The following is a 27,710-nucleotide window of genomic DNA, read 5'->3' on the forward strand; positions in this document are numbered from 1 at the left end:
CTTCGACAAGTCAATAGGTATTCAAAATTCATTTAACGAGAGAGTTAACCATGGCACTTCCCAACAACTTCTATTGAAATTTCATTTCTTAAGCATAATGGAAAAAAAAAAACCCTAATCATAACATCGTAACTCTTCAGCTTAGGGCAGCTAAAGGCACTAATGCAAATGAGGTAAGGATTCTGTATACAAAGTCTTAGTCCTATAAAAACTTAAATAAGGGGTGGGTGGGTGTGTGGTTTACCTCCTCCCTCTGGTTAAAATTCCCTTCAAGTAAATGATTCATTTCTTCCACATACCTCCTCATCTGAGCTGATATAGCTTCCAGAAATATCTTTTTCCAAGTATATTTTTGAAGTGGTTTGTTGCAGAAAATCTGAGATCCTCTGTACAAGAAAGTCTCTGTCTTTCAAGTTGGCGAAGAGGAACGTCATTCTATTTTTAGTGCTGATGGATAACGGGCTGGGCAACACACTGGAACTATCTGCCTTTTCCACTATTGTCACCTAGGGAGAAACAGCAGCCACGGGTCAAAGCCTCTAGCTAATCAAATTGCTTGCTCGGAGGAACCATCTTAGTAGAATAACCCTATGACCCTTCTTCCCTTACAAAGGCTCATTATGGGCATCCTTCTGCTGGAAAACAAGGTATGTATAGACTCAAGGACTCACAATTCTGAAATACAAAGACTGTCATCCCCCTACAGCTGGCTTTAAGCAGTGCAAAGGATTTTTTTTTTTTTTTAAAAGAGAAAGTACAGTTTATTTCCTCAAGCTGTATTTTAAAAGAGTTTTTAAGGCAACAGAGCTTTTTCCTGTAGGATGTAATTTTCTGAGTTTTTTCTCAAAAACCTCAAAATCCCTCTCTAGCTCCCCAGAACTGGTACGGGCTGCGTTACCAGAGGGGTTTTTCGCTTACTCTTCATTACTAAGATATGCAAAAAAGCTTTTTTGCTAAAATATCTGTTCCGCTATGTTAGAGCTGCATCCCTTGCAATAACAACCATTGTCATATATTTTCATGATATACAGAAACCTGCAACTAATGGAAACTGTCCCCATATCTTTCCTTACAAAGGAAAACACCTAACCCTCTAATGCAGAGGTTTCTGTGCAGCCTTCAATTGTTAGTGAGGTGGTCACTGATCTAACTGAACTCCAACCTGTCAACAGTACTCTGACCACAATCCACTGAGTACAGGTCACTAATTCACTGAGTTTTTGAGAAAGTGTACTAACATATCGAAACCTCACAGATAAGTTATGAATTATATACCAGCTACAAGCATGTTCTAAGCATTACTAATCATTGGCCTTAAAAACAAACAAAATCAATCAAGTTCATACTGTTAGTACAACAAACAAAACACAAAGCATGAGTTAAGTGCTTTTAACCATTGCTTTTATGGCTTTAAACAGAATCTCCTAGGTAATAAAAACTGTGTTAGTGTCTTCAGGATAAAAGAGGGCACGCTTCACTTTACCAAAACCTTTTTTTTTTCCTCCCCTTTCTTCTTCTTCTTCTTTTTTTTTTTTAAAAAAAAAAAAAAAGAGATCAATGGTGAGCCATTAGTGCTGCAATATTAACATTTCAAAAGCTAAAAGGAGAGAGATGAGATTTTCACATGAGATTTCCTCTAAAGACTATTTAAAGACCACAACACAGATCAGGTGCTAAATCACTTCTTTCTTCCTCTATTCTGCCAACTTCCTTTTATTTTTCTATTAACTACAAATCAGCTCTTTATCAATTTAAAAGAGCCTCACTAATAGCATATTCAAATTAGCTAAAAAAATGTGCCACTTAAGAGCCGAGTGTAATCAGCATAGAGGAAAGACAAGTTATGAAGGCATAGGACAGATATTATAGCAAGCATGCTTTGCTGTAACAGGAGCCAAAACCCACTTACTTCCCATTTAGAGACATACACATATCTGAAGTGCCAATCTTGGACACCGGGGCTTCTGGGTGCAGCGAGCAGGCACTCAGTTACGGAAAATATGCCTTTCTGATCACCACTACTGAATCAATGCTTTATTCTTGCTGTCTGCCAAAACATCTCCAGGATATCTACAGAATCCTGCAAATAAGGTCTAATCCAAAGCTTTAAGTAAATAGAAAGCCTCCCTCGAACTATTAAGGGTACTGATCCGTTATTCAATGGGTTAGTACCATCCAATTTGTCACTGTTTTCCTTGCTGGTATGGAGACCTCATCTGTTCACACAAAAACACTTACAAAATACTTATCCCTTCAGCTATTTCTTTCTCTGAAAGCCTAGGAGCTGCTCTGAATCCCATGCTGCTAAAGCTATGGCTACTGAAAGAAGTTGCTCATTCTGCACCCAGGAAAAGACATCCTGTTAAACGCAGACTTCATTCCTTCTCTCCTCTACTGCTTGACTGCTTGACTTCACTGGGAGGACTGCTGTTCCCTTGGAATACCGGACAAACATCACATCGAAATTGAATGTCTCTTCTCAAATAATCAAGGTCATTGCATTCAAAAAATAACTTTTTTTCTTTTTTCTTTTTCTTTTTTTTTTTTTTTTTTACACTCCTAACAATTTGGGGTGGAAGGGTGACGGCCTTAAAATATTCCATTTTTCTTTAGATGAGACTTTTTCAGAGAAGTCAGTCTGTCCCCGGTTATGTAAAAGCTTTGCTACTATTTCCAAGGTATTCTTTATATATTAGCATCAACTTGCAAAGCAAGTCAGTCATACAAAACCTCCCCAGTATAATTATTTTTTCATTGCATCAAACTTTAAATGTCTCTTATACTACACGTAATTTAAATTTTATACAACCAGCTTTAAAAAGGGCAAAACACCAATTTTTAAATTGCTGACATAAATATTTTTCACATACAGGAATAAATAATTGTTAGTTTGTCTATGTGACGAGACAATGCAATGCATTAGCATTATGGATCTTTTGACACCTGACAAAAGCCCATCTTATCTGACAGATTCTTTAATAGAAGTTCCGTTGATTAACCTAGGTAGTCTTATCTTCTTTCCTATAATAATAAAAAAAATAAAAAACCCATACTGTGGGGCTGTAAATTAGGATACAGATTATGAGAGAGGAAGGGCTCATGAAGGTTGCAAAAACTGACAGGGAAAACTCACTGTAAATTTTTGTAGTAGGTACTTAAAACTAAGACATATAGTCATTAAATATTACTTAGAACATGCTACAGTGAAAAGCTCTTTTCACCCCTCTGATCTCCTGTGAGTGTATCATCAATAATGAAAAAAAATCAAAGCTAGGATTCAGTTTACAATAGGATATACTTCATTTTTCTTTTTCCATATCAATCTGCCCATACAATATTTACCTCTCGAAGAGGGATAATAAGGCTGCACAAGTTCTCTTCCTTACTAGTAAAGCAAATGTAGTTTGTAGAAACAAACATCTGACCCAAAATGTGCATTTTGTTGAATGGAGTCCACAGAGTACAGTCTGTGTGTCCATCTAATTTCTCATCCTTGGGAAGTCGGAACAATGCACGGTATCTCTCGCTTTTTGCTCTGGCATCAAGATCCCTAAAAACAAAACAAAAAAAGATAGCTTTTCTTTTTTTAAAAGATACATAATACATTAAGATATATTTCATTAAATCATTTCATACAAATCATTGCAAGTAACACACAGCAGTTATACCCTCACACACGGTTGCGCACAGCCAAACAGCGGACACAGTTTGTTCAGAGGGGCTGTACAATCTCCCTTGCTGGAAGATTCTGAGACTACAGGAAAGAAATATTTGCCAGGAATGACTTAAGCACAATAAGCCTGACTTCTCAGAGGGAACAGATTAGGTGATCTTTCGGCATTCAGCTCAGTGAATCCATGTATTATTTAATGAAACAAGAGCCGGAATAATATTATGACAAAAAAAAATATTTCTTTGAGGCTGATTTATTAACGTGATGGAATCATTATGGCTAGCGTTTGTTAATAATTTCAAGATTTAGTCTTGCTAATGTATTCAGTGTTAAACACTGAGAAGTAATGGGTTCGTACTATGAAACAGTTAGAAAGAGAAGCTAAATGATATAATGCATGTCGCTAAGCGATGAGAAATACAAGAAAGTGCGGGTTACAAATCTCTGTGTTGCACTAACATGATCAGCATATAAAATTAACACGGAACTGTTCAATTGCAGTATAATAGAGAGAAGCAGAAGTATCTTCCAGATTGTGTATTTCCTCTTACAATTAAAAGAAAATAAAATGGTAAGTAGCAGAGCTACAAAAAAAAAAGTTCTGGATAGAATTCTTTATCTATAGTCTTTTTTTTATTCCAGCTATAGGGCCAAGTATGTATGTATGCATGTTTCTTATTGACATTTAAGTTGCTTTATGACCGCTGATAATATAAAGGGGCTTTACAACAGATATCTAATACAGCTAGCAACAAGAGATGCATAAAGAAGCTTTGGAAAAAATGAGAATTTGGCTCACATATTTCTTTTACTTTTGTAACACGTCCTTATCGGCACATTTTCTCTTTTCTATTTCAGCAAGAAATCAGATAATTTTATCTAAATAATTCTCCACCTTTTGCCATCCGGAAACAATCATTCCTTTTGATGGAACAGTAAATGGCAACATCATTAGAAAATTTCTAGACAAAATGCTATAGGTAAGAGGACTGAGGAGAAGCTAATGACTAAGAGCCAATACTACCTACCGTTTCAGGGCAGATACTTTTTTGGGGGATTTCTTTTTCAGTTTGGGTAATGACCTGTCTTGTTCAAATCCTTCATTGTCCAAGAGTTGTCGCATTGCTATGTTGGCAAGCTGTTCCATTAGTTTAAATGTCTCACTGATATTGAGGAATACTGAGAAGAAATGTTCACTTGACCTTGTGCTCACTTTGATCATATCAGGAAAGAGCAGTGTAGCATTCTTCTCAAGTTGAGTGATATCAACCCAGCGGATAACTAACTTTGCTGAACAGAAGCAAACAGAAAAGATTTAGTGTAAAAAATTATCCTATTCAAAAACATATATCTTCCATTTTATATGAAACATATTCCAAAGATATTCCAAAGGGATTTTCTTGCATCTTGAAAAGCTGGGAGGACAACATGAACAGACCCTGCTTGTTAAAAAACAAACAAACAAAAAACATAAACAAAAAGAACCCCACCCTACAATTACCTGACAAACAGTTCTTATCATTCCATGGGGACAAAAGTTTTTAAATATAAACTTACTTCTATATAGAATACCATACAAGCCTTACAAAGCTAGGTAGGCTAAAATAATTTATCATTGCCACAGCACCTGCCCAGACTCTGACATCCTCTCTCCCTATAGGAGCAAGGAAATGTAATGCTAAAGCAGTGCAATTAACTGCTTTACGGTTTATTTATAGTAGATTTGGAAAAAGTCCTTAATTTAATCATAACATAGCATACCACTTCAGTAACAAAAATAAAACAAGAGTTTGAACTACTAGGCAAAAAAAAATATAAAAGTTTATGTACATTAAACCAGCCGATGCATTTAATCCTACAGCTATGCATCTCATCAGCCTCTCCTGCTATGGAGACTACTCCAGCAATATCATGTTAGAAAATACTGCAGCAATGCTGGATCCTTGCCTTTTCTTTCCACACCATTACAGCAGGGTAGGATATTGGTTTCTTAGACTAAATTTTTTACGCAGAAATCAACCGTTCTCTTAGTCTACACATAGCTAAACAGAAAGATCCTTCGCACGATCCATTGCCCAAAGTCAAGTAGTGCGGACTGGTTTACCTCCTACACTGCTTTGAATAAAATCCCTTCAGGGCAGACTGGTTGCATCCACGCTATATAGCGCTTGATCCCGGGTCTCCTTTGAGCCCTTTGCGAGTCTCTGGTGCATTACAAGAGTGGGACACTCGAGGCTGCAAAGCCTGCTGGGTAGTATTAGGGATTGTATAAGAGCAGAGGGAGCCAAAAGTGGTGTGATCTCATCCCTATTTCTTTTTGGACATGGTTCCTGAAGCGAACGCCTCTAAACCATGCCTGGGTATTTTTTTGCAGAGAGGTAGAGCTAGTTCGCAAAATCTGAAACAAGCCAGGGAACAAGTGCAGAATTAAGCAGTGTAGACAATCAAGGAATTGATTCCTACTCCAATTTTACTTAGCAGTGTCTTTGTACCCTTAGCATCCAGCAAGCAAACAGTAACAAACTGCAGAATATTTCCTAACAATTCTTAGGTGCATAGATTCCACTGTTATACATACCTTCCCTTCCCATGAGGAAAGAATAAAAGCAAAGGTGATTAATGCTGAGATACATCCAGCCCTGACGGGGAACTTTCCCCTTCCAGTAACTGCAGGAGTAATAATTCACTAATTTCTCTTCTTCTGGCATCCCAAATAGTTTGTGAAACTTCACTATGGCTTCCTTAAATTTTTCTGTATCATCATCCTCCTTGATGCCATTGACTTTGTTGTACTCGGCAATGATGCCCTAGCAGGGAGTGAAGGAAGTACATAGCATGTTAGTCATCACTGAGTAGTAGATATTCTTATTACCACTGCTGTCTGGATTCAAAGACTACAAGCTACTGTGGTGTCAAGAAAGTCTCTTCTTTGTTCCCTGTTTTTCTACTCATTCTTTTGCTTACATATTACTTACTTTTATTGAAGGCCGTCTTTCCGGTGACTTTGCTTCTTACCACATCTATGTCACAAGTAACCAAGCACCAACCACTTAGCTGCCTTGACAACATCTTGTTTTAAACTAACAAGCCTATCTCAAATATTCCTAACTACTGTATAAGGCATCTATGGCCTGTGTGTTTTCCCCCTCCTTGGTAAAGATGCTCCTTGGGGGAACAGGGATAGGATTTCATTAGAATATTTTTTTCTAAGAAGGAAAAAAAAGTCAAAGAAAAAAATCTACTACTTATTAGGGAAAACAAAAAAACAACCTATGTCCCCTCTTAATGGGTCCTGAACAAAAAAGGAGTAAGAGAAACAGAACTATCTTCTGTTAGATTAACCAACAGGACAGACAACTCATTCATACTTTCAGGTGCAGAAGAGCTCCATAAAGTCTGAAATAGCAGTAGTCTAGTGAAAGGCTGCTTTTTGACCCCTGAAAGACTATAGATGTTTCTGCTAAACAACTTCGTCTTTACTTACTTATTTTCCAATCTATTTCATACACCTTCTTTACCTCCCTCTATCTTAAAGTTATAAAAGGAAAGCTACATCTTCATAAATTGGTCCATTCATCTGGAGAGCAGAGTGGAAGATAGCTAACCATCATTTGTTAGACAATTTTTTTTTAATATCCATACAAATCTAAAAGCACCAATGTTCTTAAAGGATTATATTTTTTACAAAACAGATGTCTTCTGACATAAGGTATCTGCATGAGCATCTATAGACTTCATATCTGATCCACTAGTAAAACACACTCAAACACAAGGGAATTTTTAAGACAGGTGACTTATTACATGAAATGTTGAAAGAAAGGAATGAGACGAGGTGAACATCTGAAATACACACAAATTATGTACATATAATCACTTTGTTTACACATAAACTCTCTTATCAAAGTATCTATCTTTATATAATTCTTAGTGTGGATGAAGTAGTTTTTATCAGTATAGCTACTCGTTCTCCTGTGAGGAAAAAAGATACACTGGTAAAAACAACCAAAAATCAACTAGCAACTCCCAAAATCTGTATAAGGCGTAAAGGCCAATACTCAGCCATATAACTACATAGAAGCGAGTAAACAGGCATTATAGAACGAGCATGTGTAAAAAACGTTAAAGCTTTGCACTGAAAAAATAAGTTGCCTTGAAAACAGACAGAGCTTAAGACAGAACCAACAGCACAATTTTGAAACATTTAAATGATTCGAGGTCTACATGTAATTTTGTTTTTAACCATATTGCTCTAGTTACATGCACTAATGCCAGGCTCCTTAATTTTCAATACATATTATCACTCTCCATCTGGTTTTCCTTCAAAAAGGTGGAGCAGTGTAAGGACTGCTAGGCCAAATTTGCTGAGAATTCACATTAGATTTCCTTCCTCAGTCACATCTGTCATTAAAAACATTTATAATATAATTAACTACCTGTATTTTTCCTCTGACAAACGTGTTTATGTCATTCTCATTTTCAAAGATTGAGAGAGTTTGCAACAAATTCTGTTCAAGCCATTCCCAGTGTTCAGTGATTTCCTTCCTTGAGCAACCTGCATAATAGATAAATAAGTTACCAATTTCTCTGTCTTCTTAATCATAAAAAAACTCAAATAAAACTTGACAGTAATGAAAGAAGCAATATTTCACCATATAACAGATGCTGTATCATTCTAAACTCCAAAATTCTCCAGCATAGTCTGTAACTTCATAATAAGTAGTTGGTCATTTTCAAGATCCTTCTGTAACAAGCACCTATTGCTTATGTCAGCATCATGGGCGAAAGAAAAACTAAATTCAAAATTCTAGGCACAACAACGACACCAAACTGTTCAACTTCACATTGAAGAGTTAAGTAAAGGTATTATTTGCATCTGTTAGGAGCCAATAAAAAAACCCCAACGGTTGTATATTCCACAATTGGTTCTTAACTGTTCACCCTAATATAGAACTGTAAACTATGAAACAATTTTAAAATTACAAGGGTAAAAGTTGAAAAGAACAGTTTTCCTGACAGCTCGGTTAAAAAGTATCTTCCTCAAAAGAACAGTGTTGAAAGCCCTCTAAGAAAGCTAGGTCTTTTTCAGGGTGGGAGAGTTGTCAGAGGTGGTTTACTTTTAATGATGAAAGAATAAAGTGAACTTCAGCAACCCAGGTTTTCTTAGAAGACCAAAAGGGGTCAAGCGAGATAATGCTGATGCACAGGAATCAGCATACGCATAGTCTGTAAAGCAGTACAGAACTAGAATGAAAAAGCTTTTGGCATGAACTTGAGTTTACATGTCCAAATTTCTGCTTCTATTTTATTTGAGATTGGCTTGCAATAAATAAAACTTTCATTTTGTCCCCTCTGTTCTCATTATCCTGCATAATGAAGTTGTTTGTGCTGTTCAAGGTCTTTTTGTGCCCATCCTGAAGAAAGAATAAAATCCAAGCACTTGCAGAAATTTTGTGTCCTCAACATGGAGTATATAGGGTTTATTCGAAAATAGTTTTTTTTTTAAAAGTATTTTCAGAAAGCAAGCATTAAATGTTTACATAGCAATATCTATATCTGAGCCTTGATTAAAAGTACGTCAATCTAACTAGGAAACAGAATCAATACTAGAGTCTTTTTTTTTCCTCCTCCCTCCAATCACGGCTTTTGGTTCATTTTACTGAGAAGTAGCAAGGAGTAAATGCACCTGCCTTCTAACCATTGCCTACAGAACCCAACAAAGTAAAGTTGCTTAGGTGCAACCAACCATTAGGAAGAGGCTAAGCTACAACAAGCTGGTGCTAATAACTTCTCCAGGTTTGGTACAGGCACAATTAGACTGTCACATATCTGCAGCATACCGTTTTGGCAAAAGTGTTTCCATGGTTCCTAGAAGGACTCAATGCAACTGTCCTGAATACATATCAAACAATAACTTCCTTGCTGTTCAGCAAGGAATTATGGGGTGCGGGGAATTATTTGTAGGGAATACAATCCGAGCTCCACACAGCTCTAAGGAAAGCAACAGAATGCAACATTCTGTGCAACTTCCAGGGAGGTTTCACATTTCTGGTTGTAGTACAGACAAATAAATCATGTTGCAGAACAGCCTGCATATTTAACCAATGGTATTTCAGAACTGCAAGTGATTGTCATCACTACTTCTCCTTAAAACTACTGGATGCAACCAAATCTTTCTGGAACTCAGAAGGTGGTCTGAAGACCGATTTATTTCTTCTTGGCTTTTACATTGCTGTAAAAAGCAATGATGAAATATATGAGCTGTGTGTATAAAACTAGACTGTCATCAGAACAATTGCTCCCCTCTAAGAGCACTGAAAAGCAGTGCAGACATACTGCCATGAAGCTCTTTCTTAAAACTGTCTACTTCTTGTTTGCAGCTAATCAGTTACTTTTCATCACTTCTCAAGAGCGAGCTTTGGCTGTTAGCCTCAACCTGTCAATTCCCATCTCATTTTTTTCCATTGCTTTTTGTTTCCAGTATCTTACTGTTTGCTCTCCTGGACATTCTCATCTATAACATACCATGCAATCAGCCCAAACTCACAAATGATGTGGAGCAGAATTAGAGAGTTCTCATCTATTTCTTATCAGTCTAGAACCTTTTCTTTGCTCTGTTTAGTCGGGATTAAAAAAAAACATTTCCACTACAGTGTTTTAAAGTACATACCTATCCTTTGTCAATCTTAGCACATGTTGAAAGTATTCACTGTTTTACCCTCACTGGCCTTTTACGTGAATTAAGCAATATCTCTAAATCCTAAGAAAGGGAAAAAAACCACCTAGCATATAAACCACTGCATTTTGGAATACAGACTGAAGACTGGTAGGAAATGAAAGGGACAACAGTGTGTACAATGGGCTGTTAATCACTCCTTCCCCTCCTCTAAATGGTATGTTCAGCTTATGGTAAAATGAAATGAGCTCCTCCACTTTCAGTCTCATGCCTCTGGTTATCTGAGGACCCACACTGTAAGTATAAAAATACAGTAATTATCTATAGATATCATTACAAAAAACCTGCAAATGTACTTACAGAAAGAGTCACAAGGCCCATTTCCACAAAGTCACCGAAATTCACTTTTGAGCGTGTGCACAGTACTAGTGTCTTTGAAGAAACACTACTTTGTCGAGAGCTTTGTGATCTGTTATGTTGTCTAAAGGAAGTCTCTCAACAGCAAGACAATTTGTGCCCTCAGTGACTCCCTTTTGAGTTTCTGGGACAGAGGTGCTTACTAATTGCTATGCTCTGACATCTGAGTGAAAGGAAGATGGAGTTGTATCTGTGTCTGCAACTCTCTCTGCTCAGGTACAGATAATGTAAACAAACATGGCTTTTATCTTTCTTTCTCATGACTGAGACTGATCAGAAGCTGACCTGCAATGTCCCATTACTTTCTGTCATAGCAGAGCAGCTGACAGGACAAAGTAAGTAGTTAAATGAAGTTTCCAAAAAGACCTTTATATTACTGACAGCTTCATTAATATCTATTTTTACTATTAGCTGTCACTAAAGAGAAAAATTATGTTATACGAATTTTAACATCCTTCAGGGAGTAGATACTAATCAGTGTACAGGGCAAAAATGGATGTTCAATTGAAGCCATCTTTCAGATCCGATCACCGTCAAAAGCGGCAAGAAATACCTGCACTAAGATGAGCTATTCCAAACTTCCTATTGACTTCAGAACATAAGACAGCTCTGGGATCACCTTTCCCAGACACAAGAATCAGCTGCTTATAAGACTGCTTTGACCTGCTAGAACTATCAGATCTACAGCAAGCCTTAGTCCATCTTAGTCCTCTACCTTAGTCCAAGATAGAGGGTTTGTGCAAACCTCCATATCCCTTCTAGTCTGTCTAGAGGAAAAGCCATCCTGAGTATCTAAATTTCAAATTCTATTGAGAGGATGGGAGATGAGAGGGTGCCATTGTTAGGCTAGAAGCAGTTCTAGCTTCTAGCAGCTAGAAGAGGCTCCATTACCCAATATTTTTGAATTTTAGGTAGCATCAGGGGTGCTGGAAGTTAACAGTCTATTAGACTGATGAGAGGCATACGTGCACTCCCCATTTGTCCTCTTTTTCAATTTTCTTTCACAAGATCAGGGTTCTGGCTGCTGCCTAAAACACTTTGAAATGTTAGGGCTAGCTAGGTGTTGCATTCAAAAGTTTTCACTTTCCAAGACTGGCAAAGCAATACTATCAAACCGAGGACTTGACCTTACAAGCTTAGTCAATCAAGGCTAAATTACCTCAATCTTCTGCATTCAGCTGCAGACACTATTTTCAGAGTTAGCAAATGCCACCAGATTACATGCTGCTTCACACTACTTGCAAAAAGCGCCTGACCACAGAAGCAAGCGTTTAATTTTTACAGCATCTGATGTATGCAGTAATCCTAGTTAATATATGAAAACAGACATCTCATTGATTTCACCAACTACTGTAATGACAGAAAGAACAGCCTTACGGTTAGATATGTCAAAGCTTTGAGCCTTGCAGACCAAAGCTCTTCAGGGTTTGTTACATCTATTTGAGAAAACATACTCTGTATTTAAGCACATAACCTAAATACTCCCATGATGAAATTTCAGGTACCGCATATCTAGAAGGATGATACACCGTGTCTGAAATAACTGGCCAAGAGGTGGGCATCCCTGGGACTTAGGTGGCATTTACCTTGGAGGAGCCTGAGCCCATAGTCCAGGAAGTGCCTTACCCATACTCATTACCCAGGTGAGAGCTGAGATTGCACCATCTTCCTAGTTTCCATTCCAAGGGCAGCCAGATGCTCAGTCTGGATAATTTGGGGACCATAACCCAGGCACTCCCCCACTACACTGTTTGCAGGAATGCTGCGCTTCATAGGTGCTGCAGGTGTGAGCCATGGGTGTGGGGAAGAACATGCAAGGAAAGGGGATAGACTCTAGACTGCCCATCAGGGAACATATTTGAGAGATGAACAGTGGAAAAATAACATAGCCTCTGCCCCTGCTCCAAGGCCATTTCTGTTTTCACCCAGTCATTGCCTAACATAACATTTCCTATTTTCCTAAGTTTCCTATTTAACCACTAGAGCAGGTTTTCCGTTTCATCCTGACACGTTTATTTGCTCTGAAATGACTGTGCTCAGCAGGCAGGATGCTCTATTAGTTATGTGGCCCAGTAACCAAGAAGAATAAAAATCCACATGTCACTACGTGTATCCTTACCACAGGCAATAGTCCAGTATACCAAGGAGTCTGGTGCTTGGTAGAGGATTCGATATGGTGCCACTCTCGCACTGGAGTCCAGCACAACATCAAGAGTACCCACAAGGAGACCTACAGGACAGGAAATAACGATGAATATACACTGACGGATCATCTGGGACCCCATATGCCTCCTCTCCTCCCTCAACTCCTCCGTTTCATCCTCCACAGGAAAAGGCAGACCTATGTATTCAGCCCCACGCTTGTTCCTTCATGTTGTAAAGAGGAAGAGTGACTCAACAGGGAAAGATTTTCAGTTTCAACAAGACTTCAACTTTTAAATATAAATTGACTCTAGCATAAAGACAGACACACAAAAAAAAAAAAAGCAGAAGGTAGCTGTGTTATAAACCCATGTTTAAAAATTGTTTAATTTTCTTCTGTGTTTCACAGGCTTTTGGAGCCCTGAAAAACAGTCAGGAACTGTTCTTCCATACCCTAGAATGGCTCAAAATAGAACAGTCAGCTAGGAAAAACATAATCCAAAGCCTTCCAGCAAAGATAATTATGCTATTTTACGGTCTGGTTCTTCAGGGTAGGAAGGATCAAAATACTAACAGTGAAGCTGTTTTTCAGCTGAAAGGATGATGAAGACAGACAGAGCCATTCTGTTTTCCCAAAGTAGCTTTGAAAATTCTTTGCCGGTGAGAGGCCATCAGCAGTTGCATATCAAATACTACCAATACTCCCTAACAAGATTTCCATGACTTTTAGCTAGTAAAAGGAAATTATTAAAAACAAATAAAAGAACAAACAAAAACAACAACAACAAAAAATCAAGATGCTCTTTTTGTTCTTAAAAGCTGTATGAAATTTCTCCATTTTTCACCTCCACAAAAAAATTGTCATCTCTCATGCAGAGATGTGGGTTGTAAATTCTTGTGTTGGAAGTTCTCAGTAAATTCACAACCTGAAAATGGGGGAACTTTAAAAGGAACTTTTTTATTTACTGGGGCAGAAGTTACAGTTTTCTAACAGCCGAAATAATCTGTACGCACCAAGAACTCCAGAACGTTAAACTACTCTTGTTAAAATCCCCTTCCAATTTCAACTGGCTGCTTTCATCTTTTACTGTCAGTTTTATTAGTTCCCCAGTCTGCAGTGTCATAAGCAGTTCAGAAGGCTGCTTCCCTAGCTGTTCCTCTTTCAGACTTGCTTTACCGATCACAAAGATATAAACGATACCCATTTTCCATCTTAGCAGAGTCATTAAATCCAAACCGCAACCGACACTTGGAAATACCCTCCCTATATTCCCCTATTCGATCTGGATTCCCCCATTTGATGTTTTTTATTTGTGGAAACCCAATTCTCATGGTTCTTCACAGGCCAGATTAAATTCAATCTCTTCTTACCCAGCCGATTAATATCCACCATTTTTTAATCCAAGAATTCTGAAACACATAAGAAACAAGCCTGGATACGGTACTAGGTCATTAGCAAACAAGGATAGGAAGGTGTCTGCTGATTACAGAATATGAACACAGAATAGTAATGTAAAATAGTCCAACGTTCATTACCCGAGCTAGCTTTAGCAGTTACTATGCCATTTTGCACCCTCGCCTCTCATGTCTTTTTGGTTACTGGTGTACGCTGACAAGCTTCCCCAGTTGAAACTCCACCAGCCCTCCTAGGTATGTCTTGACTCCTTTCAAACTCAGCAGACTGAAGTAGTTTATAATGTTTTTTTAAACTTCCATTATCTTGCACTCTTTTCTGTTATGCATGCTCTCCATTCTACCATTACAAAAAACAACACAGCTCTGGTCCAAAAAACAATGTGCATGCTTTTTACTTCAGTAAATGGGCAAAAATACCCAAATGTGCAAAGTTACTAGTGAGTTTAGGAGTATTTCTCAATTGGAGCACAGACCAAGTCAGACACTATGAGTTTCTCCTCCGGGTTTGCTGCAAACACGCAGCAGGTCCTATGCCAAAGATTATTCATGCTTCATAACTTCACATGTCTACTGATAGTACTAAATATGCAAGAGGCATGATGCAATATTAAATAAAGTTGTATGCTGGCCAAAGATACTCTTCTCTGCAGTATAGACACACTGTTAAGACTCTAGAATCTTTAGAAATATGCTCATTTCTTTCCTCCTGCTGTACTGCCAAATTTGTTGGCGTGTGCATGGTCCTACCAATTTTGCCACTAGCTCTAGGAGGGTGCTACAGGCCGGGAAAACTGGGATACACAGCTGAGGACAAAGAGCTAGAACAAACCACTAACTTGCTCAGCAACATCAGGTTAAGAGAAGGCCCTCATCCTACCTCCACCTCCCTAAGATATTGAAGATAGGAGGAAAGGGAAAAAAAAAAAATAGAACAACAATGTACGATGGAGTGCTAGGCTAGCCAACACTGAAACAATAGATGGAAGGTATGTAAGGAAAAGAAGAATAGCTTCCACTGGTGCAGTTAGAGTTGTCCAGTCAATTTCCCTAGAAAGAGGCTGTAGAAATGCCCCTGCTCCAAACTCCAAAAGGCCCCAAAGAAAATTCAAAGTCTAGCTTTCTGAATCAATTACAACAGACACTTTATCACTAAAATCTTACTTGTACAATGGAATATCTGTTTTGATGGAAGGTATATGTGGAATTTCAAAAATAATTTAGGTATTATATTATATCACGGCAAACTACTATTCACTATTCTAATCACACAATTACCCTTATTGCTGTCCTTCAAGAACTGCTCCATTATGCATTGCAGGTCAGTTTTGTTTTGTTTTGTTTTAATGCAGGTATGTGATGCAATGACAATGAAATAATAGCAGTTTAAGCTGATACTCTCTCTGAGGGACTTCTACATGGAATCAATCATAAAAAGACAGAGAAATAAATAATCAATTTTAATCTTGTTCATTAACTCTTCATGTAGCAAGTACCTTCTGAGAAACGCTGAGAAAACAAATAACTGAAAGTACACATAAAATTAAAGACTCATATCGCTTAGATTAGATCGTTCCCTGGGCAAGAGCCAGTGAATTACCAAGCTATGAAAGCAATATGACTATACTGATTGCAAATTTCTTTCCTATTATTTCATCAGGTTTCTGACAAGACATAATGAAAAAAGGGAAGGAATCCGATGCAAGAATACTAAACCTTCTGTTCAAGTGAACAGCTCTCATGAGCACAGATTTAAAGCATGTGTTAAAAGTGAGTGGGATTAGTGCTTAACTGATGATAGCCCTGATCCTGAAGGCACTCAAGTATAAGTAACCTTCTGTCTAGGACCAGTCCCATCGGACACACATGCTGCATGTCTGGAGCAACCAGACATACACATGGGGAGAAGAGGAGAGAAAGGAGGAAGGACGTCTTCATTCAGTTTGATAGGATTTTTTTGAATAAAGTCAGCTTCCTCTTTTGCATTCTCATGTCATAAAGCAAAAGACCAGAAAAACATGCAGCATTTTCTTTCTTTTTTGTGAAACACAGGTATTAGCAGAGGAAAATCAGTAACAAATATAACGTCTGAAATCAGGAAAGACATGGCCACAACTGGCTAGGGGGCCTGTGCAATTGCTCTTGCATCGTATTACTGGAAGGACACACAATGCACTGGATGGTATTACAGGAAATGGATTCCGTTACCTGATGCAATTTATGCTGAAGGAAGAAATCATACTACAGTCTACTTATCTGAATAGAGTGCCTCACATTTAGTCTTAAGGGGGAAGGGCAATAATCATTGCACAAAGTGTAGAGATTAGCAGCCTGTACTCATGCATTAAATTATGATGTACTGTGCCTGTAACTTTATACTAGTAATCAATTTTGAAGTGTTTTTTGCTAGAAGGGATTACTACAACATGAAAGCCTGATTTCCTGTATTACACAAACCCTCTTTAAGCCACATGATTTCTATTTGACCAAAGTGTACTTTCCAGAAAGGTATGTCATCTTGATTTGAAGACTAACCCAATTGATTCAGCCAGCTAGACTCTTCCAAACATCACTGCACTATCCTCTCCTTGGAGATCTGCAGGCAGTGCCAGACTGCTTACAAACTGGCCACAAATGGTAATGAAATCAATGGATGACCTGCAGCAGCACCAAGCTGGTGCATCTTAAATTACCGCCACTGAAAATACACACCCTTTATAGTATATGAAGACAAATAACTGCAGAAGTCACAATGTTTTTAGTTGTTTGGATATACATATATTCCTGTACTTGATGACTGTAACACAACTATTTGCTGCAGGTATAATCTCCCCTCTTTCTTTTCTTATTTTAAACTATAACTAGTGATTACATTTTCCCTCTTTCTTAAGAATTTGCTCATTTCTTTGCAGTTACCGACGTTTAAATTACGAGAAAATGCAAATTTATGCATTCTACATATGAACAATCATTTTTCCTTACAACAGGATTTCTTCCACCGACAAACAGTAACTCTCTATCACCAAAAGTCATGCTTCGATTTAAATACAACAAAGTGCATGCACGCACATATGTGCGCACAAACGCACACACACATCAGGTAGTCTTTACTGCCTTGCTACAGTCCCTCTGACAGCAATCTTACCATTAAGTTTGTGACCTTGCAATGTTTTACTTGCTGAAACACACAGGATCCTCAAGGTAAATTGGATTACACAGTCAAGAGCAAAGACCTGGATTATATATTACCTTTTGAGTGCCATATTAAAGCACCAAAACCAATTTAAGTACTGTTTATGAATTACAAAGAATAGTGACCCTTCAAATCTTAAAAATCACAGGCAGCCATGGCTATGTTGCACAGCTAACCCTATCTAGCTCAGGATGAGATCAGAAAGTGACACTTCTCGTCCAGCTATAACATTGCCACCCTCTTTTTTGGGGTGTTTTCAGTTCAGACCAATGATCTATGATGCCTCCGTTCCTCAGTGTTGAGAGCAACTTGCATGAGCCTTGCCTAGACCTGGAAGGAGGTCATTTTGCAGCTGGTGCAACTGTTGTGCCTCATACTCACTGCCTTCCAGGGACACGCTCTCCTCCCCAGCTTGCCAGATGCCAAGCATATGTTATGGGGAGAAGGGAGAAGCTGCCTGTCCTTCACCTGGCTCCTGGCAGCCCTACCCTGCCACATCCTTCTCCAGCTCCACTCAGTTGCTACGGCTGCTGCAGAAGACCCGAGTCAAGCAGACAAAGATGCTTCGTGGGGAGCAGCCAGTAGCTCTTGGGAGTCAAATACACCCTTCTGCTTCAGGGAGGGGCTGAAGAATGGTGCAAGCACTCCTGCATGTGGGCAGGGTAGAAGAGCAGCAGATGCTCCTTATTTATTCCTCCCTTCCCTTTCTTCTAACCTTTCAACCTGCCACTGCTACTGGCTTAGCCTGGGTCTGGGACAGCAGAAGCCTGAGTATATTTGCTTCCATTTGGCTTCCCACTTATAGGGATACTCCGTGTGTCATCCTCACCTGAGTGTGCCAGAGGTCTGACTGTTATCACCTTGCCTGGGGCAGTACTTCCTTTGTTTCAGCGGCAGTTTATCACAGGAACAAGCCTGCGGGGGATACATTTTCACTATATGCATGGCTCTTTTTGCTGTGCTAGTAACACCATCGTACAGGCCTACAACAATAAAATGCACCACATCTCTCACTGTTGTTATTCCAAAATTTTAAATAAATTGTTTCCAAAAGAAGGTGACTGCTGACAAACTATCATTTATATAACGAACAGCCTATCACTCTCTCAAAACATCTTCAGTAACAGATCTTTATTTTGAAAATGCCTAAACAAAAAGCATGCATGCATGCATCTTTTTAGCACCTAGGCAAATCTAGAAGTATACATTCCAAAAGAGCTAATATTTAATGCAGGTCAAGCTGTGACTCCTGGAGTTATACTGATGAACTATTACTCAAGTAGTCCCATTGATGTCAGCAGCCTATTTATGTATGAGCTCAACACTGCAAATTGGAATGTCTCAATTCATTCCTAAGAAAGCTTGCAAAATCACATGCTTCATTGGTAAGAATTTTTTAAAGCAGGCATAGGGACACTCCAACACCAAATGAAAGACACACTGCTTATATAGTTCCCAATATTAAAAAGCGTGTTGAAGACCCTTTCTCTTCTCACTATAAAGGATGAACGTGTAACACGCTCTGGTCCTAATCCCGAAACATTGAAGGGACTTGCTTGGATTGCAGACTTGGACTGATTTTTGACAAAGCCCCATTCAACAGTGTGGATTTATACCACGGTTTCATCCTGAGCATTTAATATTATATTGATTTCATGCACAATAAACAAACATTTCCTAAAGCTTAGATACGACTTCCTGGACTGTAAGAACAATAACTCGTAACAATACATAGTTAAGACGTACAGACAAGCTTTTGTTTTTCCTAGTCACTATAATGAATCATTATTTTTCCATTCTTTCTCAAGGCAGTCCAGTGTTTATGTAATCAGCTCACTCATTTGTTATTACAGGAAGAGGTCACCCAACTACTTGTCTGTCAAATCACAACCTAAGCAACAATCTGAACTCCACAGGTGATACTATAGACACACCCTTTCAAACGGGTCATCAGTTCTATTTGATTTCATGGGACAAACCAAATGAATAGTAAGTAAACCACTTAAAAATAATTGGAGTGTTAAATATCCCATCCTGGTAACAATATCCAAAAAGGAAGACAACAACATCATTGCTAACACTACCCTTGGAACTTTCTGAGAGGACAGACAGTTCTGTAATCTATGTGTGTATTTATTAAAAAAAGGGGAGGGGGGGGGAGGGGGCAAGATAACCCCTAAATGTTTATATGATAATGCTCTTCCCATACAAATTATATAACATTGCTTTATATGGACATGTAATACTGTATTAAGAAAAAAATCCTTCCTCTGAAATTAAGGCCTAAAATTTGGTAAGTTTTCCTCAATGACTGCCTTTGCTACTCTTCCTTTCTACCAACAAACGTCATATGACATTGATTTGCCTATCCAGAGATTCCTTTGTGCCAATCCAGATATTCCAAGTTTTCAAACATCTGCAGTGAAACTGTCACAAGGAAGTGTTGTCACTCTGCTGACATTTAGCAAGATAAGCAGCAAAATCAGCACATGTTCTTTCTGCCTTCAGGCTGAGAAATACAAATGACAGAGAACAGATTTAAAACCTAACAAACAATCCTAAAACAAAAAAAACAAACCAAAACAAAAAAACAAACAAACCACATACATACAAAACTCAGGAAGGGCCAGCGTGATGGTCTGGCTTATGATCTAGCTTGACTACTGCAGCATAAAGCAGCAACAAAGGGTAAAGCTTTCATTCTCCCTTCAAGTTTAACAACTGCGATTGAACTAGATTATCTTCTAGAAATTGCAACTTAACCGTGATCAGCAACTGAGCACAGTACTTGCCAAATGACTCGGGGCCATCCCTGTTAAAATCTGTATCGTAATTCTAATCTAAATCTGGCTAGGTTTAGACTTCTAGCTTTTAGAACTTCTTGTAACTGTGTTAAATGGAAGAGCCTTAATCATTGTAAGATATGAATATATTGGTCAACGTTATCTACTAAGCATCATTTAAAAATATTTTAGGACTGTAAATATTTAGGATTGTAAAACTTTGCTGCCTTTCTCCTCAGAGACAAAACCGGAGTGTGCATATCCACACACACAGAACAAAATAATTGTCTTTATTTCCACCAAGGTCAAGTTTACAGACAACAAAACGTCTAAGCTCAGTAACTCACACATAATACGTCCAATGAATAGCCTTCCCAGACAGAAGCAAACCTACTAAAAACAAAATAAAACAAACAAAAACCTAATAGAAGTGGGGAAAGGCTAGGCAGAGAGATGAATACCAACAGGACATACTAGACAATTACGGGTATGTGAAGGGTTACAGATCAGAGGAAACATATTCAGACAAAAACTCAAATACTCTCACACACCTGAAGAAAATAAGTTTTGTACTACATGTCAATCACATCAGGCTATAAGGTCACAGAGAAACAGTGAGAAGAGAGATGGAGTTAACAATTGCTTCCAAGGCAGTTATATAATAATAATCCTTTAAAATAATTATTTTATATATTACATATAAATAAAAATCAGTTAAAATATTCCATAATTTTAAAAATAAACAAGATATTAGTAAAATATCAAAACTTAGTCCTTCCTAGTTTGTTTAAAAAAAACCCAAACAAACAAACCACCACCAACAACAACCCTCCTCCCCCAAAAAACACACTTGTGGAAGGCCAGAGCCAAGAACCGTTGACCAAAACAGAAGGGAAGTCACTGAATTTTACTTGTGATCAGAACTAATTCTTGTTAAGTGCCACATTCCCTCAGAATAACGTAAGCATATTAAACACAAATTTCACCTAATGGCAAAATTTAAATCAACTACATCTTCACCAACATAAGATTCAGGTAAACTACCAAAAATTCAAGAACAAATTGAGTAAGCATGACCAATTTCAAAAAGTACTGCCAAATTAAGAAGAAAACTGATTGTAAATTGAATCTAGCAAAAAAAAAAAAAATCAATGACACACAATTGAGAATTGAAGTGTCTACAGCAAATTAATTCAGCTTGATCTAAGGAACGGTCCTGAAGTACAGCATGATGAAATACAAGCTAATCTCAAAGAGGTGGGCAGGTTTTAGAAGAAGCAATGCAAACTAACTGTCCTGACTGAATACCGACACAGAGAGAATCAGACCACAATAAGCTATCAGAGGAGGCGTTTTACTGGGGAAAGAAAGGATGCTGAACAGAAAATCCAAGTACGTTGGCTAATGAAATAATGGAAAATGCAAAGGGGAAGCAGAACACAAAACTGTAAGGAAAGAACCAAAAACATGTAGAGAACTTACTAGCTGAAAAGGAGGCTGTTGCAGCAGTAGGAATTCACAAACCCATCAGACTGAGCAGACTAGAACTGTCTGAAAACTTCAGAACATTCCCAGGCAGAAGTTGGGACTTCAGAAACTCACAGCCAGTTGGAAAGAAAACAGGTAGAAGACTTTGAAGAAATCTCCCCAGGATTTAAGCCTACATTAGCACTGGATTTGAAGGAAAAATGTAAATGTTGAGCATTGAACAGCAACATGGATCAGACTTCAGAAGTATGATTAGCAATCACAGAGCTGAGAAAGAGCAAGATTTAACAACCAAACTATTAAAACCATTTATACACCTTGTATATTTCAGCAAAATCAGTAGCAGCAACTACTCTGGCCTCTTTCAGGAAAAAGCTGCATTATGGAGTATGATGCTATGAGGGATAAAACAGCAGCGGGTGCAAATCTTTGAGAAGATCAGAGAAAGCTGAACTGATCCTGCACATGCTAAATATTTACACAAAGAACAATTACACAAGAATATGTATGTCTTAATCCACTTTCACCAGCCTACCTGTGGAACCTTTTTTAATTCGACAGAACTAACAAAAACTGTCAAAGCCACAAGCCTCCGTGAAATATAATATATTCTTCTAAGAGTGAGTAATTGGATGGTAGAGTGATGCAAACACGGATACTGTTGTGGAAAAGTGCCACATTCTCTATATCTTTCAGTGTAGTACTAGACAATAACAACAAAAATCCTGTAAGCAATACAAACTCTGGTATAATGCAGAAAATTACTAAGAGGCCTAGACTTTACTTTAATTTACTATAATAATATTATTGCTTGACACCCGGAATTCAAAGATGTTTGCTGGGCCTGCTGTTTTCTGAGATCTCTGTTCATGTGAAGCCCTGTTGGTACTGTTACTTAGGAGCACAATGTAATAATATTATGTTAGAAGACAAAACTAACAAGTGCCAGATCAGTTCAGAGGCCTTGATGGGTCACGCTACTCAATGCGGTGTAAAAGATAAAGTGGCATCAAGGATAGGAAAAAGTTTTTCACTAAAAAGCAATATAGTATGGAAACAAGAGCTATGCAGCACCAAGCAATGCTGAGACTCATCTCAAGCATGGTGTCTACACGAACAATGCACTGCCTGTAAGAACTGGAGATCAGCAGCGGCACAAGAAAGCAAACGAGACACCTTCCAAATAAGCACATGTGAACATATCTGGGAACTCAATGCAAAGACTGGTGAATCAACCCAGATAATCAGAGCAGTTCAACTGCCCGTCTCTAGACATTTGGATGACATCTCAAAGTGGGTATCGTATGGCGTGAAGAAGCAAGTATAGCCACAGTGAATACTAGTAAGAAACCACAGCAGCACAGACAATTTGTAACAACAAATGACAGAGGGGAGGGCAAGAGACTAGTTTCCGCTCCGTGAGCCAAAACGGACATGGAAAGCTTATGGATAAGCTGACCACTCATACAAGTTTTGCTAATTGCATGCATTTTGGTAACTGCTTTATTTCAAGTATCAGGAAGCACATGTTTCTCTCTGAAGTGTATAAAGTGTTAAAATTGTTAACTGCTTTAGTCATTACGGAGAAAAAGCATCAAGTTCATTAAAGCATGTAACATCTTTTCATGAAGACAGATAATATATCGGCCAAAAGCTTTTTTAAATCTTAAACATAAGCAGGTTTTCAAGCTATCCTTTTCTCAACGCTCCAAACAGAGAGGGTGACAACAAGGCAAAATTCCTTCTCCAAATTTGGGCTAACTGTATTGTTCAGGAAGGCTGCAGAAAAGTGTTCCGAGTTAGAACACTGTCACAGTATTACAAACTGTATTAGATTTGACACTGAAGGCCAGCATCAGTCAGTCGAGCTCAGAACCTTCCCTTTCTGCCCTTCCAATGTGGAAATTACACGTCAATCCTTTTCTCATCAGATACTTGTGTGGAAGACAGTACTTCATCAGTTTCCTTTATTATCAGAAGTCAGCAGATTTCCATCTGCTCTCTTCTGTTTAAGTATTAGAATTATCTTTGGCAACATCTCATTGACTCACAAACCTGCACTGACTCTCACACGCACACTGTCCCAGCTGTAAGCATCCTATCTGCAAAATATTTCACTCCTAAAAAATCCAGCTCTTGCAAACTACAAAGAACAAGTTATTTGTTTTGGGATTCAAAGGGATCTTACAACAACAACATTTTCAAGAAAGTGACCTAGAATTTCATCTCTATTTCACACACAAACATATATACGTAAAAGAAGTACAGCACAGTCACATAAGCTAATCATGCCACACCCTCAATCTCTCTTCCTGTAAACTGTAGCAAAAGCATGTTATGCTATCAACTATCAGCTGCATTAATTTCTTGCAAGAATGTTTTCAAGTAAGTTTGACAAACATTACCATAACACAGCAGAAAGCAAATATTGAGACACTTTAAATCTATTTGTTGTATTACAACAAAGTATATACTTAAATAAACGTAAGTCTTCTAGTTATTTATAAAACTTATGACATAATCAAGATCCTTACATCCATGAAAGTAATATGGTAGTGCAAGGCACAATGTCCAAATCACAGGAGAGATAAGGTTCACGTTCTCCCCAGCTTTCTCTGCTTGAGCTGGTACAGGCTGCAAATGCTGTAACACAGCAGACCCTCTTGGGAACAAAGCATTTCATATAGGCCAAACTACCAACCTGCTCAAAGGCGGTAGCTGACAAACAAGGCAAACCGATAGCTGTCAAACAGCAGAATGGGTATTAAAAAGAGAAGATTAAAAACACTCAATACCACTGAGAAAAATAAGAAGAAGAAAAAGAAAGGCTTTTGCCATGTTGGTGAACAAAAAGAAGATCAAAGTCTTGACTGATAGTCACTCAAAAGCAAAACGCATGCATGCCATTACACGCAAAGCATGCAACGATTTCATTATGGAGAATATTGATCACCCATCAAATACATTTAAAGCAGGAAAGTACATTTTTGGCCTTGTCCTGGAAGAGCAATGCAGTGATGCAAGACAAAGGGTTTACGGAACAGCTACTAAAATCCAATCTACAAGTTGTCCCCATTTTTCTTTTATTTAAGAGGAAAATAAAACCCAAACGACTCTTCAATTAGGGCATGCTCACAAAGGAAAGCTGCACTGGTATGACTGGCTCTGACATAGATAAAATCATTCAAAAGAGTCTGGGCCTTAATTCAGTATAAAAATGGCTTCATTCTGCTTGGTAGAAAAGCTGGAACTCTTAGGCAAATTACTAATTAGCTACGTTTTGTTAGGAGAGATGACTTCTAGGGACTGATTAGGCATTGCCTTCCACTCAATCAAGCTTCTAGCAGGTTACAATCCAGATTTCAACTAAGTGCAGAAGGAATTCTAATGCTGAAACCAGTAAACATGAGGGCTTCCTCCATTTATCTAAGTTACGTAAATCCAAGCCAAGGGCAGAGAATCAGAGCAGAAAAAGCTGAGATTTCACCCCTTCCTCCAAGTGAATGATACTGCCTTTCCAGAAAAGGGTTACTGCATTCAGGGAGGAGCCAGGAGAACAGGCAAGGTGAATACTGCTCTTCTACTTCAACATAAAGTCATCAGAATTACTTTCACCCACCCCTCAGGGCAATATTAACTGCTTCATTTTGGACAGAGGTGTGTGAATGGCACCTGTAAGATCCATTCTCCTGAGCTTTGCTCTCGTGGCAGTAACCTCTGCCCATGGGATGAAAATGAATAAGGGATGAAGAACAGGTAAATCTGAGACCAGCTCTGCAGTCATCTCCATGGTGACTGTCAGCCGTTAGCCCCAGGTGCACAGCCAAAACACCCAGCAGCAGTGCTCTTAAGCCGTGCTGCCCCAGCCTTCTCCCTCTCACACCCACTCACCCGTACCAAAGCACTCTAGCTCTTCCGCTACGCCAACGCAATGGGACTACAGTGTGAGCGCAAGTTAAGCTCATCGAAGTTTAAAGAGTAAACATAAGGAAAGAGGGGCATTAGCCTTAACCCAGATCAGTTTGCTGACTATTTAGTTTCACAGCAAAGCTGGATTTGATGGCAATGCCCGTGAATCAATGCTTCTCATTGTCAAACCACGGTTTAAGTTCTACTAGTGAAACCATATCATGTTGACAAGCCCATATGTTCAATCTGAAAGGTAATTGTCATTCTACAATTTAAGACAAACTACTTCAAGAGTCAATAGTGAGGGAGCATGTGTCAGCAGAAGATAGAGCATAAGAAAAAAAAAGTGAGAGCTGTATTTACATCTTCTTTGCATGTATAAATGCAGACCACTCCCACCACAGTGAAAATCTTACATACAGTATTTCTAGTCAACTTCAAGGACATGTCATCTGGTTTCTCATAGAGCAACCAGACCAAATTTTGTACAACATTCAAGGGTGGATGACTTTTTGGGGTATAACTGAACAAATTTAACTATTATGTCATTATAGACAGAGGGATTGCAGAAAAAAAAAATTTGAAGAGGACTATTCTATTTCTCTAAGTTGAACCAGACAGCCTCCAGCTCTGTCATTACAATTCCTTCTTTATCATCTACGGAATTTCCACAGGATGATCTGAAATGCAAACCTTATTACAAACTACACACCCTGTTGTCTGTTCCAGCAGTTTTATTTTTTAAAACCCTCAGGATCAGTTAGGTCCTTCAACATTTTTCCTTCGGCCAGTCTCACCTATTAAGAGCAAGCCTTCGTCTTTCTTAGCCTACCATGGCCCTCAGTGGCGAGACTACAGGTGTTACATAACTGGCACAACATTCCATGATCAGTGTTTCCATGAAATACAACTCATTATAAGCTCCATTTATTTTTGTGCCTACCAGGTTGGGAGCAGCCTAGCCACTCTATTGCCGTCTTTCTTGCACCCTTTGTCCATCACTGTGGCAAAAGCCCATGTACTAAAATGGCAAGGTTGACAGGTTCCCATACAGCTCTTCTACTACCGCCAATACTAATAACCTTATGAAGGCTGTTTCTGCATGCTAGCATGATGGGTGCTTGTTTAGCTACGTTTCTAGTAATACAGTGAAAAAGGCTACAACTTTTTTCCAGCATCTCCCCTTCCCCAACATGAACAAAAAACCAAAAACCCTGGAAACTGGCTATTTGTTGCTACCACCTCATTCCTAGGGCAGGTGTGATTCCAGGCAAAGCACAGACACCAGTAATAGCCACATGGAAAGCAGTTTACAAAATATGCATAGAACTTTTGCATTCTAAATCTATATTCACCACATAGACTGACTCTACATAGTGCAGTATTTTTTATTTGACTAAAACCTAAATCCCGGGGGAAAAACATACAGAAACAAAGACAGAACTATTTCTATACTTTGACCTCCTACCAAATCCTGCAGGCTTTCCTGAGCTTCACAAAAGAAACAACACATGTTTACAAATCCTGTTCTCACTCCAAGGACTGAACCATCAAGAGCGGTCTCTCACTCTGTACAGTGGTATCATCAGTCAGGCTGTTCTGCATACAACGGCAACAAGGCTGAGATACATATGTACTCTGCTGAAGAGAAAACCTCAAATTCTCAAAACATGTCTCCAATAATTGGGGAAATATTTGGGAGACGGACTAGGTTTCTCAAACAATCTCTAATTCAAAGATGACAAAGCCAGTGAGGTATGAGGATGCCTAGTCAGACTACCTACACAAGACAAACAGGAGACCTTCTGAAGTTTTCTTAAACAAACACAAACAGCCACAGAGGACCCATCATGACTTTTGGTAACTCTCACCAATGGTCAATTAGTCTCTTATAGGTCCGTACCCTATTCTTTTCATTTTTAGGCATCAACATCCGGACACTGAATCTTGTTATATCTTTAACTGTCTCATTAACAAACCTGCTAGTTCAGTATCCCTCATGAATGTGATGACTAAATC

At 38.5% G+C, this 27,710-nt stretch overlaps 1 protein-coding gene across 5 annotated transcripts in view; it reads right to left on the reverse strand.

Moving 5' to 3' along the window:
- TBC1D9 (TBC1 domain family member 9) overlaps positions 1 to 27,710 on the reverse strand; it is a 68,016-nt gene that overhangs the window by 27,082 nt on the left and 13,224 nt on the right. For 4 of the 5 annotated variants that reach the window (XM_068942116.1, XM_068942119.1, XM_068942118.1 and 1 more), the window contains 6 exons: positions 12,883 to 12,993; positions 8,107 to 8,225; positions 6,252 to 6,480; positions 4,702 to 4,963; positions 3,343 to 3,550; positions 300 to 506 (listed from right to left, as the gene is read on the reverse strand). In XM_068942116.1, coding sequence (XP_068798217.1) covers positions 300 to 506; positions 3,343 to 3,550; positions 4,702 to 4,963; positions 6,252 to 6,480; positions 8,107 to 8,225; positions 12,883 to 12,993 — 1,136 coding nt within the window. Of the gene's footprint in view, positions 1 to 299; positions 507 to 3,342; positions 3,551 to 4,701; positions 4,964 to 6,251; positions 6,481 to 8,106; positions 8,226 to 12,882; positions 12,994 to 21,776; positions 21,939 to 27,710 lie in introns of those variants that run through there. The other variant, XM_068942120.1, reaches the window with a different exon arrangement.

This window comes from Struthio camelus, chromosome 4 (genome assembly GCF_040807025.1).
Source record: "Struthio camelus isolate bStrCam1 chromosome 4, bStrCam1.hap1, whole genome shotgun sequence".
In the NCBI taxonomy this organism is placed as follows: domain Eukaryota; kingdom Metazoa; phylum Chordata; class Aves; order Struthioniformes; family Struthionidae; genus Struthio; species Struthio camelus.